At 37.0% G+C, this 12,848-nt stretch overlaps 2 protein-coding genes across 6 annotated transcripts in view; both read left to right on the forward strand.

The window, feature by feature from the left end:
• LOC140168367 (CD63 antigen-like) overlaps positions 1 to 12,848 on the forward strand; it is a 227,967-nt gene that overhangs the window by 22,110 nt on the left and 193,009 nt on the right. The window lies entirely within an intron of this gene.
• LOC140168364 (CD63 antigen-like) overlaps positions 1 to 12,848 on the forward strand; it is a 38,764-nt gene that overhangs the window by 21,958 nt on the left and 3,958 nt on the right. For 3 of the 4 annotated variants that reach the window (XM_072191737.1, XM_072191736.1, XM_072191738.1), the window contains exons 3-7: positions 3,226 to 3,420; positions 5,051 to 5,125; positions 5,604 to 5,705; positions 7,802 to 7,978; positions 8,513 to 8,596. In XM_072191737.1, the coding sequence (XP_072047838.1) occupies positions 3,226 to 3,420; positions 5,051 to 5,125; positions 5,604 to 5,705; positions 7,802 to 7,978; positions 8,513 to 8,596 (633 nt within the window). Of the gene's footprint in view, positions 1 to 3,225; positions 3,421 to 5,050; positions 5,126 to 5,603; positions 5,706 to 7,801; positions 7,979 to 8,512; positions 8,597 to 11,766; positions 12,061 to 12,848 lie in introns of those variants that run through there. The other variant, XM_072191735.1, reaches the window with a different exon arrangement.

The raw sequence follows: 12,848 nt of genomic DNA on the forward strand, positions 1-12,848 counted from the left end.
AAGGGACCGGTATATCTGTATGCTTGAGTGAACCCCATGCAACCACTACACTGTTCAGTAGCCTTATTGTGATGTGGCGGGAGTTTTAAAAACACGAGCCCTGACCAAAATATGATGCGCGCGCATACTGCCAGGCAAAAAACAATGGAAATTGTGATGATGTGTGCGCATACTGCCAGGCATTGACGTCAGAAGTCATCTCATCTATATTTGCCCACCTCACACCCCTCCATTCATATTTGGTCACAGTATAGCTACCGTACTGTCCAATCACATTTTATATCCGGACATCTTTTTATATACCGTATGTACTCTATTAAATGTCCCCTTCTATTAAATGCCCCCCCCCCCCCACCACCATAAGTGGGTTGGACTGCATTTCTGTATAGTTAAAATCAACACAAACTTGGTGGGAAAATTTCTCCACACGCTCAAAACAGGATTTTGCGTAATTTTGGTGTAGGCCTACGCATAATTGTGCACACTGTGCATTTTATACACCCTGTGCAATCATATTGAGCCTATGTTGTCCAATATCAGTTTGCACTGTTTTGAGGCCTGCCTGTATGGTATCAATAAGCTTCAATAGCTATTGAAATGTTAATCATGATGTATGATATTAGCCTCAGGCCTTCTGACAGAGCGTCACATAATTTCACTGCTACCAATGTTAATCAACCCATATAACATATACAGACAGGACAAAATAGATAAACCGCTTATAGCCAGGCTTCAGAGTCATTATAGAAAAGAATTGCATTTTGTAAATTATGGGAGACACAGAAAGATGCAGCTGATTCAGGCCAAAGGCAGTTTAGAAAATTGAGTGATCCGATAATGTCATCATCATCATCATCATCATCATCATCATCCTCTTGAACAGTCCATGTGTGCTATTGCTAAACATCCTGACATCCCAAACATACTTTGTTGTAAAGTTATGAGCTTTTATTCAATGCCAATAATCTTAGGTTGTTTCATGGTTTGCTCCACATTTTTGTGCATATCTCAATTAAACATTTGCCCCCTTAAGTCTGGTCAGAGAAGATGTCTTACTCTTCCTTCCCATAATGCATTTCTCCCATTTTAGTTTCATGTACTGATTTACTATCTAGTGCAACATGGGTCGATAGTGATGAAATGTACTTCAATGAACCAAGCACATTCAGACAGGCCCGTACGCAGGATTTTGTTTGGGGGGCGCTGATTTTGAAAAAGTGGACCTTTTTCCCAAGGGGGGGGGGGGCGATTTTGAAAAAAGTGGCCTTTCTTTCCAAAATTTGGACATTTTTTGACTAAAACCCCGTAAAAACCTGATTTTTTGCTCTCTCACGCCGCAAATTCTGAAATTTTGGGACTTTTTGTACACTTTGGAAATTTGGGGGTGCGATGCACCCCGCACTTCCATTGTGTAATGGGCCTGCATCCAGATCTTCAAAATATGTGTATTTCTTGACTATTGACCCAATGTTTAATCGGTCTATTCTCAACAATGAAAACAAGGGGAAACTGTACAAAGTTATGGGAGTGTCATTGATCAAATGATGTGATGTATCATGCTGCAAAGGATTGTGGGAAGGGTAAAATATCTTTGTTGCCTTAGGCCTGGTCAGCTAATTAGATCTCTATTTCCTTGACCCACTGGCTCTGTTAACATTGTCTTTTTCATAACCCTGATAATTATAAATATGGTAAGGTCCATATGAGTTTACTGCTATCTACCTAAGATAGCAACATGAAGAAGCGTAAGATATTTTTGCTGCCTTTGGTCTGGTCAGCTTAGATCTCTTTTTCCTCACAGGCTCTCTTAACATTATTTTTTCATAACTCTAATTATTAGCACAGTAAGGTCATATTATGGTTAACTGATATTATTGCTATCTACCTAAGATAGCAACATCAAGAAGGGAAAGACATCTTTGCTGCCTTTGGCCTGGTCAGCTTAGATCTCCTTTTCCTCGACTCACAAGCTCTCCAAACATTATTTTTCATAACTCCAATTATTAGCATGGTAAGGTCCTATTATGGTTAACTTAGATTACTGCTATCTACCTAAGATAGCAACATCAAGAAAGTGTTATGAAATGTTCAAATTTTGGCCTAATAGGATTCATGGTTTCCTAGAGACAGAGTTTCAAAGTTTCTTTTTGTTTTATTCTTTTTACATTACAATAGTTAATACATTTTAAATAGTTAATATATATTTTAACACAGAAAATAGCTGACCAATTTTACCATAACTTCATAAATTAACATTCATTGCATTTTTAGCTTGCAGAATTTTGATCTTAAACTTAGCTATTTTTCGTGTTCCTATGTTCAGAATCAGTGTTCGAATTTAGGAAAAATAAATGGTTGTCCCACGGACAACCAGATTACAATTTGTGGTTGTCCGTCTAAGTTTTTGGTTGTCCGTAGGCCTACAAATGTGACTTTTGACTAGATTTATGGTTGTCCAATGTATTTGGTCCGATGGACAACCAAATCAGTATTTTTGGTTGTCCGGCGACTTTTTTAGTTGTCCCGGGCAACCGGACAACCAAAATTTCGAACGCTGTTCAGAATGTTAACAAAGTTTATATCCACCCTCATTGAAACTAATTTACATAACTAATTAGTATGCAAATATATGCAAAAATATACAAGATGTACAGTAAGATAGTGCACACCTTAAACATTTCAAGCATTTGCCCATAATATTTTGGCGTAATTCTGAAACATTTGAGTGTATTCCTAACACACTTGGGTGTATTTTTGATACTTTTGGGTGATTTTGTGACATTTGAGTGTATTCCTAATATATTTGGGTGTATTTTTGCACCCTGACAGGCTGTAGGCATAGTACTCATTGCTGTTGGTGCATATGTGATGATTGAAACACACCGCTATTTACACCTTACAGATTTCGAGCATATCCTAATATATTTGGGTGTAATTCGGCAACATTTGAGTGCATTCCTAATACATTTGGGTGTATTTTTGATACATTTGGGTGATTTTGTGACATTTTATTGAATTCTTAATACATTTGGGTATGTTTTTGATACTTTTGGGTGATTTTGTGACACTTTAAATTCTAAATACATTGGGTGTATTTTTGATGCTTTTGGGTGATTTTGTGACATTTTATTGTATTCCTAATAGATTTGGGTGTAATTTTTAATTTTGTGGGTGATTTTGTGACATTTTATTAATATATTTGGGTGTATTTTTGCACCCTGACAGGCTGTAGGCATAGTACTCATTGCTGTTGGTGCATATGTGATGATTGAAGCAGACAAGTATTCATACCTGTTTGGAGATGAAGATACGCTGACCACAGTAGCGGGAATAATCATAGGAACTGGCTGCTTCATCTTCTTTGTGGGATTCTGTGCATGCTGTGGTGCCATAAAGGAGATTGTCTGTTTATTACAAGTGGTAGGTATTGACTGATGGGCTATTCCATTTAAAATCCACATTCCCCCTGTGGAAGATTTTGGAAATATCTTCCACAGGGGGAGTATGAATGGAATGAACACATTACCATTTGAAACACACCCACCCTCAAGCTGAATCTTTCTCCGAGGGTGTATGAAATTCAAATGGAGCTACTAATGTGCTCATTCCATTTGAAATTCATACTCCCACTGTGGAAGATATTTCCAAAATCTTCCACAGGGGTAGTGTGGCTTTTAAATGGAATAGCCCAATGTTTTCAAAATGGTTTTACGTGCTGCAAGCAGCTCATGAAAATAATAACAATGTGCGAATATATTCCTTTTTTATGTGCAGATGTAAGAAAGCTTAAAAGTATAGTTTCAAAATCAAAAAAAGCCCTTTTAGGCAACAAAAAAACATCGTTTTATGGGCGGACAGACTGAATAGGGTCTGTCAAAATTCTTTTTTTTCTGGCGGCTAAAATGACCCTAAAACATCACCACAAACTTGAAAAATCTGGCAAAAATTTGATGATACTTTGAACAATTTTCTGATTTTTTTCGAAAAATTTTAGTCAAGATCAATACAGTTTGGCCAAAAACGGCTGATTTTACGTAAAATCTGGATCGGTCGGGCCTGTAAAACAGGTGTTTGCTTTGTTGCCATAGGAAAAAAAACATAACATTTGTGTTTTTGCAAGAATGATTTATACACAGTTTATGATTTTGCTGGAGAAGCATTTTTGTGCTTCAATTTATTTATTGTTTTTAAACTTTTTAATTGTTTAAGATTTTTAAATCTTAAAAATTTTAAAATTATTAAATTGCTTTTAAAATTGGTAAAATACCTTTATCTTAAGGGAACAACCAAAAAGTTTGATGATGTCTTATTAACAAAAGTATGATGTTAAAGACAAAATAGGACATTTTACATGAAATTGTTATATCCCTACTGTAGCATAGAAATTTGCTACATATGGGGCTTCAACTTTGTCAATACTGCTGTTTTCTTTGTTTTTTGCCCAATTTTCCATTTTAAATTACCTATTGACAATTTTAATGACTTGTTCTTCACTTTTAAGCAATTAATACACAATTTTATAATTTTATAATTTTTATAATCACTGAATTAAAAGAAGACTGCTATATTAACCAATATGTAGTACATGATTGGATACCCACTACCAGGCTCATTTCAAGTCATTTGCATAAAAAATGTACACTTGCCAGGTACTGTTTTACCCGAACATGCATGGAAACAGCATGTAGGCCTATTACCAGTGTTCGAATTTAGGAAAAATAAATGGTTGTCCCATGGACAACCAGATTACAATTTCTGGTTGTCCGTCTAAGTTTCTGGTTGTCCGTAGGCCTACAAATGTGACTTTTGGCTAGATTTATGGTTGTCCGGCGGACAACCGAATCAGTATTTTTGGTTGTCCGGCGACTTTTTTAGTTGTCCCGGGCAACCGGACAACCAAAATTTCGAACGCTGCCTATTACCAGGTAATATAAAATATCTAATTTGCGCAGTGATAAACATGATTATAAAAGACTGTCCTACACTTGAGCATGCATGCATGTAATCAAAATAACACCTGTTTATTTTTGTGTCTTTTATATTTTCACAGTATGCCTTCCTCATTGTGTTGGTTATTATTCTGGAAGTTGTAGCAGCTATTTTGGCATTTGTGTTCCAAGATGATGTAAGTTAATGACTGTCTGTAGCCGAGGGGTTTGTGTGTGGGGATGTTTGTGTGTGGGGGGGGGGGGTGTTGGGGCACGTTTGTAAATCCAAACAAGGACCTACATATCTATACACAGCATACAACCGAGGACACAGCTCCGATCGAGGACGTCCTCGGTTTCTTACTATGACCAGGACAATGTAAATGATGCATAAATGCATTTAAAAGTGGTCCATGTTTAGGGGGATCAGGACGGGTCACGTTGGATAATAATTTGTCGGATGGGTGGGGTAGGTCCATGGTTTGTCGATTGAAATCGGGTGTATGTGTTCTCTGAGTGGCTTACACTCTTTCAGGAGTGACTTACACTCATTTAGAGTGATGTTCACTCTTCTCCTTCTTTTGAAGAGTGAGTTTTTCACTCTAGGTATAGCCTTACGTGGCATGTTTTACGCTCCAGACCTGTATTAATTTTGTTATTTTGTATGTCTTACAGCTCATCAAATTTATGGAAGAAAATATCAACAAGATCATTGAAGAGGAATATGATGGGAGTGACAATGCAGCAACTCAATCTATTGACCTGGTACAAAAAGATGTAAGTACACTGAGCTGTCTGTCTGTCTGTCTGTCAGGGTGTTCTCACGAGGCTATGCTTGTGTACCTTTTTTGAGTACAAAACTAGCTTGTGTGTCTATTTTTTCTTGTGTGTCCATTTTTTTCAACAACCAGTGACAACAACAAAAAAGACACACAAGATGGAATAAATAGACACACAAGAAGTCCGTCGGCGTTAGGCGTCCGTCACGTGTCCGTCGGGTCAAAAAGACACACAAGAAAAGTCACACAAGTCGCACAGACACACAAGTATTACTTGTGTGAGTAGGGGTGTCTGTCTGTCGGTGTGTGTGGGGGTGTCTGTCTGTCTGTCTGTCTGTCTGACAGTGTCTGTGATTTTGTCTGACAGTTTGATCAAATGGGCTATTCCAGTTGTAATCCACACTACCCCTGTGGACGATTTTGGAAATATCTTCCACAGGGGGAGTATGTTTTACAAATGTAATTGGTCCGAGTTAATCATTTTGAAACCCATACTCCCACTGTATTATGGCTTTACCTATATCGTCCACAACTGGAGTGAGTATTTCAAATGGAAGTTACCCAATTGTCTATTCTATTCAAAACTTATACTCCCTCTGTGAAAGTCTTTAGCTAAATCTTCCACAGGGGTAGTGTTGATTTTAAATGGAATGGTCCAATTCACCAGAAAACCAAAGAATTCATCATCAGACGTACAGTCCAACCAGGGTCTTTACTAGAAATCAAGGTTTGCCCATCATTTGAATAAAATTGCCTGTCCTAATTTGACCTTTAAAATATTTACCAGACTTCTATAGCCCAATGGGAATTCAAAGAGTTCAAATATATGTTGCTATGGCCTTGTTTTATAAATCTGGTGGACTGAAAAAGTCAATAGCCTTTCTTAACACCTACAATTATAATGTAGTATAAGCATTCATTTTGCCCATCCCAGGAGCACTCTTCCCCTCTAAAATGATATAGATTAAATAACATAATGTTACATCAAATATTCTATGTCGAATAAAAAGTCTGTAGGGTCCTTAAGTGGCTACAAGTTCAGGAACCTCCAAGCAATTGTCAGTTTCATGACAGACATTAAAGTAATAATGTGTAATTTGCATTAAAAATAGATTTGTATTTTTTCCAAATATTGTTGCTTTTCACTCTAAATCTGATATTTCTGGCTGAACAGCAAACACCACATAGATGAATAGCTATCAGATCAAAATGCATGATCCTTTTCCCTCCAAATTCTACATATGATGTAGTATTCAATATCTAGATTAGAGTCCGAAGTTTACCATTTTCTAAAATCCATTTTCTGTGTTGTAATTTGTGTTGTAAAATTTGTAAATCCATGTCATGAATAAAGCTTAAAATGTATAAACAATGATATTAATGTCACAATAAAGTGTTCATTATCACGATCAATATGCTCTGATTGGAATATTCTCATGATAATAGGCTGACTATTACGATGTTTGGAGGGGTATAGGAGGTTTATGCCTTTGTAATATACCTTTATTTCGGTATTATTAAACAGTATTTTTATCATAAAACTTTATATACACAACTCATGATTGTTTTTAACATTTATTTCTCTTATCTTTTAACAATTTTTATCACATCATACAAAAATGTCATTTTCCGTGTTGTACCTCCGATTTCGTGATTTTCTTCCGTTTTCCGTAAAACAGAAAACTTCAGACTCTAATCTAGATTATAAAATGCAAATGATGCCATCTGCACTCTTCTAATTTCATTTGCAAAATATCCGACCCAGACCAAGATGTGAACCCGATAATATATCATCTTCATGTATAAAACAGAGCTCTAACTTTGATTCAATCTGTCGCATATTAACACCCTGAGCACATACCTGCCGATCTAACATATTTTGCCTCTGATTGGTCAATTATATGATATCCTCACTTTAATCACCAATCAGAATGGAGCTTTGCAAATAATTTACCCCAATTTTTTTGCGTGGTGAAATTATTCTAACAATGATGTTGATTGGGCCAATTGATAATGAAAACTTCTTTTTAGCCAATTGGCAGGTAGTTCTCATGAGGTTTTAAACTATATAATTATATTGTTATTTCTTTGTAGTTTAACTGCTGTGGAGCAACTGGTTATGCAGACTGGGATCCTCAAACTCTATGGGGTTCCACAAATGCTGGCCTGGCTGTCCCCGAAAGCTGTTGCAAGGATTACCCCAACCATGGTAATGGTTGTAATGCTGGAACTCCAGGGAACCCTACCAGTATCGAAAGCATTAACGTAGATGTAAGTATGTATGCTTAGCTTGGATGGAGCAGGGGCATACCGGGCCACCGAGCCATGGGACAAAACTTTCAAATCGTTCTGTAGACATGTTATTATACAAAATGACTTTACCTGATCTGAACAAAATATATGATTTGCGCATGAATATTTGCTAATTTTAATGTAAAAATGGGCGAAAATGAGGATGCTGAATTGTGGTCTATTGGCTAAAGGAACATGCACATTATAACATTTGGTCAATTTTGTCCCGGTATTTTGAGCAACGGGGAAAACTAGCCCCCGGGTTGGTGTGTGTGATGGGGAGGGGTCAGGGTAGCCCGAGGTACTCTGCATGAAGATCTGAGGCTATACAACATAGCCAGAAGAGGGGCACACAGAAAATAAATTATCAGCCCACCTTTCCTCACATGAAGTGTGTGGCAAAATAAAATTTGTTTTTGGTTCTTCTGTGTACAAGATTGGGTGGATGTGCATGATGTTCTTGTTTATGTTTTTAATTTTGGTCATTTCAATCATGTTTGATTTTGTTCACAGGGTTGTGTTGATGCTTTCACAAACTGGATCCAAGATAACTACCTCATTGTTGGAGGTGTATGTCTAGGTCTACTGGTCTTTGAGGTGAGTTATTACCATGGTTATACCTACAGCCCACAGCAGCTGAAAGGAGTATCCCATCATGCATTGCAGTATATCTGCTTACTCCATAGCAAATGTATACAAAATATAAACAAGAGCCGCATAGATATTGAGAGCTATGGATAGTTTCACAATACTTTAAAGATCTTATTTTTTCAAGCAAAAGTCTGAGCTCCTCTGATATAAGAGAGTAATTGAAAGTTGAAGTGAGGGATTTTGTGTACACTTTCTATGGCATGTGCAGTTCTACTATGGTACTGCAGAGCATGATGGGATACACCTATCAGCTGCTGTGGTTATACCTGCCGCCATGTTATCATATCCAGAGTGATACAATCAAGGTTGAGTCTTGGAGCTTGATTCCAAAACCTGGGAGTCCAGTCCAAGTTATGAGTTGTACAGAGATGTGCTGCTGTTTTGTACAGAAATGTACTTCAGTCCGATGGCTCAAGCAAATTGCTCAAGTCAGGCTGAATTGAAATGTTTGAAAGCAAGCATTCTAAGTGGGACAAGGTCAAATAGGACATGGTCAAGTGGACTCCCAGGTTTTGAATCCAAAATCTGGGAGTCAAGTCCAAGTTATGAGTTGTACAGAGATGTGCTGCTGTTTTGTGCAGAAATGTACTTCAGTCCCGATGGCTCAAGCAAGTTGCTCAAGTCAGGCTGAATTGAAATGTTTGAAAGCATTCTAAGTGGAACAAGGTCAAGTTGGACATGGACTAATTAGGACATGGCCTAAGAGCTCCTATAAGTGAGATTGGACTAACTGTAACTGGGTCTGAACCAAGTGGGAATCGGACTAAATGGGATTGGATAAAGTGAGATTGGACCAAGTGGGATTAGCCCAAGTGGGAATGGCCACAACAAACGCCACTTTCACCTAATAAATCAAATGGACATCCTAATGACCCCTATCCTCATGCCTCTAAACAGCCTAAAACTCATGCACTTTGAGGGGGTCACACCTTAACTTGCATCTTTTAGGATTATTTTGAATTTGTGATGTGCAGAAGTGGGAGGGATCATAGAAATGGTCAACTTCAGATAAAAGGGTTACAAAAACTTTGGTCACTGACTTATTTGAGACCCTCATCCAAATAAAAAAGAACAGAGAATCACCAATGTTTTTATTTTGGCGTGTATATTCATTTTACATATCTTAGCCTTTGTTTCCTCATGTCGTTATATCGCAGCCCACAGGAGGGCGCCAGTGGCCCGTCGCTACCATTATGCTTCTTTGGCATAGTGAAGCTTAATTAAAAAATGGGATATTCCATTTAAAATCCACCCTCCCCCATGGAAGATTACACTGCCATTTTAATTCCAGCCACACCTTCATCTAGTTGAAATTGATCAAATCCAATTAGATCATTGAATAGGAATACAATTCATCAGGAATACAATATTCAGATTTCAAAGTTTTTCTTTGCAAAATTCCAATAAAAAACTCAATGTTTCCCAGACAGTTTCGTCAATCCAGTCTGTTGCCTTTATCAATGGTGTATGCCAATCGATCCTGCCAACTGAGTCACGTTTATGACCAATTGATTCAGAGGGCGTCATCATCTTCCGATGACGTCATAACATCCACCAAAGGATCGATTGGCATACACCATTGATAAAGGCAACAGACTGGATTGCCGAAACTGTCTGGAAAATGTGAGTTTTTTATTGGAATTTTGATTAGAAAAACTTTGAAATCCAATTAGATCATTTTACTCAGTTTGACTTTTTTTGGTCTGGAATTTCAAAATCTTAAATACTATTTTGTACTTTTTATGGATGCTGTTATTCAAACAATTATTCAAACTGTTGAATTTGGTTGGAATTCCAAAATCTTCCTCAGAGGGGGTGTGGATTTCAAATGGATTAGCCCAAATAGGTTTAGGGTGATGTAAAATCCTTATGAATGAATAATGTGTATGAGGTTGGTTTGTTTATTTGAACAGTCCAAATAGCCTCAAACAAAATGCTCAAGCCAGGCCAAAAGACCATTAAGCATGCCAGCATACAAGGTGGGAAAATCCATCCATGAAGATACTTGCACCTTTCTATTAAATTTAATGAGGAAATATCAATTATTTTCCTCACATTTATCTAAAAACAATGACATATCTAGGGTTTTTTAAGTGAATTTTGGTACTGAAGTTAGAAGTGGAATGCTGTTCTGAACGATAATTAGAGAATAAATGATAGATTTTGTCTTTTTGCCTATCAATATCGTGTCATAATGGATGGGCTGGCCAATATTTTGAGTAGTGGATGCCACTACGATAAAAATATTGGCCAGCCCATCCATTATGACACGATATTGATAGGCAAAAAGACAAAATCCTATCATTTATTCTCATTCTTATTCAGTTTTAATGTAATTTTTATGAGAAAACTGCCCTTTTCAGAAAAAAATAAAGTTACTTTTGTGAGGACATCCCTGTTGTTTTAAATGAACGAAACCATCACGAACATCTAAGCCGCCGAATCGCGTTCTTAGTTCTCGCACATGTATTACGCGAACGCATTATCGCGCGATCATTGAGGAGCAACAAGCGTGCCACCGTGCGTGGTGGTGCGCGCCCTGACTAATATCACTATCAACTATTGTGAGATATTATACACCGAAAACCAATCAAATTACGTGAATTCTTTACAAGACGCACCCATTGAATAAGAATGCTAATTACAGGACTAATTAAGTACCCAATTTGGGCATTAACCAATTTCTTTGAAGACAGATAACTGCAAATTGTAGCTTTTGTGTTATTCTGTTTCATTTCCTTCGCAGATCTTTGCTGTGATCTTTTCATGTTGTCTCATCAGTGGCATCCAGAGGGAGAAGCGCTAAATATACATGCAACCAATAGCAATGAGGATTACATGGATGTTATTTTGAATTGACCAATCACAGTCAGTGTTATATTCTCTCACTGCATGTTGCATGAAAGGAATTATTTTTAAACAACCAATAGGAATGTTTGTTACAGATATTTGATTTTTAATGGACCAATCAGTGGAATCCACTCATAGCTTCTTATGCTATGCTGTCTTAGTGACATCTAGAAGGGCGACCAATAAGCTGTATAGACTTTGTTAGAATATGAAGATTTTGGTATTACAATGTTATTTTCATTATCATTATTATTATTTTCTTGCAGATCTTTGCGCTGATCTTCTCATGTTGTCTCATCAGCGGCATCAAGGAAAGCAACAAATATGCTTAAGCAACCAATAGCAATGATTGTTATATCATTGTGATTTTCAATCAACCAATCACAAAGAGCACAACATTTCATTGTCGCACCATTTCTCAAACTTTATGAGAAACAACCAATAGGAATGTTTGTTACAGATACTTGATTTTTAATGGACCAATCAATGGAATCCACTCATGGCTTGACTTTTCATGCTATGCTGTCATAGCAGTTGTATAATTTGTGAGGATATAAAGATTTTTGTACTACTTTTTATGTTTATTATTATTATTATTATTTCCTTGCAGATCTTTGCGCTGATCTTCTCATGCTGTCTTATCAGTAGCATCCGGAAAGGAGTCTAGTCGACTATGCTTAAAGCAGCCAATAGCAATGATTGTTACATCAAAGTGATTTTCAATCAACCAATCGCATTCAGCGCTACATTCATTCATTCATTGTTGCTCTTATTTCTCAAATTTGTTGAATACTGTTACAGGATAGTTTAGTTTTAGTATTAGTTTCATATGTTTTTGAGAATTGGAATATTTTTACTCTGTTTTATGGGTTGTTTCAATCAATAAGGTGTTTTTTAGTAGCTGCTGCCTAACCAGTAACCCTGGGAATTGACAATTTTCTTTAAAACCAAAGAACTACAAATTGTAGCCTCTGTCTTATTCAGTTTCATTTAATTCCAAGGAGGTAGAATCAAAGAGTACCAACTCCTCCATGTTTGTGTGTCGCTCATGGAGGCATGCAACTTTATCTACCTTCCGCATTATTTTGCTATCTGCCCGACAAACTTCAATTCAAAGGGCATGGTTTGCAGTCTGCGTAAAGCTTAAAGATGCAAATTATTGTTTGATTTTGTGCTCTTGCCAACAAATATGCCAGAGGTACGTTATTTGTCCTCCATGAGCGACAAATTGGTCAATCCTTCATGTAATTACTCTAATCCTACGCCAAATCCTAATCCTAACCCTAATCCTAACCCTAATTTTGTGTAAAATTACATGAAGGAATAACAGCGACAATGCAAGATGGCA

Source organism: Amphiura filiformis, chromosome 13 (genome assembly GCF_039555335.1).
Source record: "Amphiura filiformis chromosome 13, Afil_fr2py, whole genome shotgun sequence".
Taxonomy (NCBI): domain Eukaryota; kingdom Metazoa; phylum Echinodermata; class Ophiuroidea; order Amphilepidida; family Amphiuridae; genus Amphiura; species Amphiura filiformis.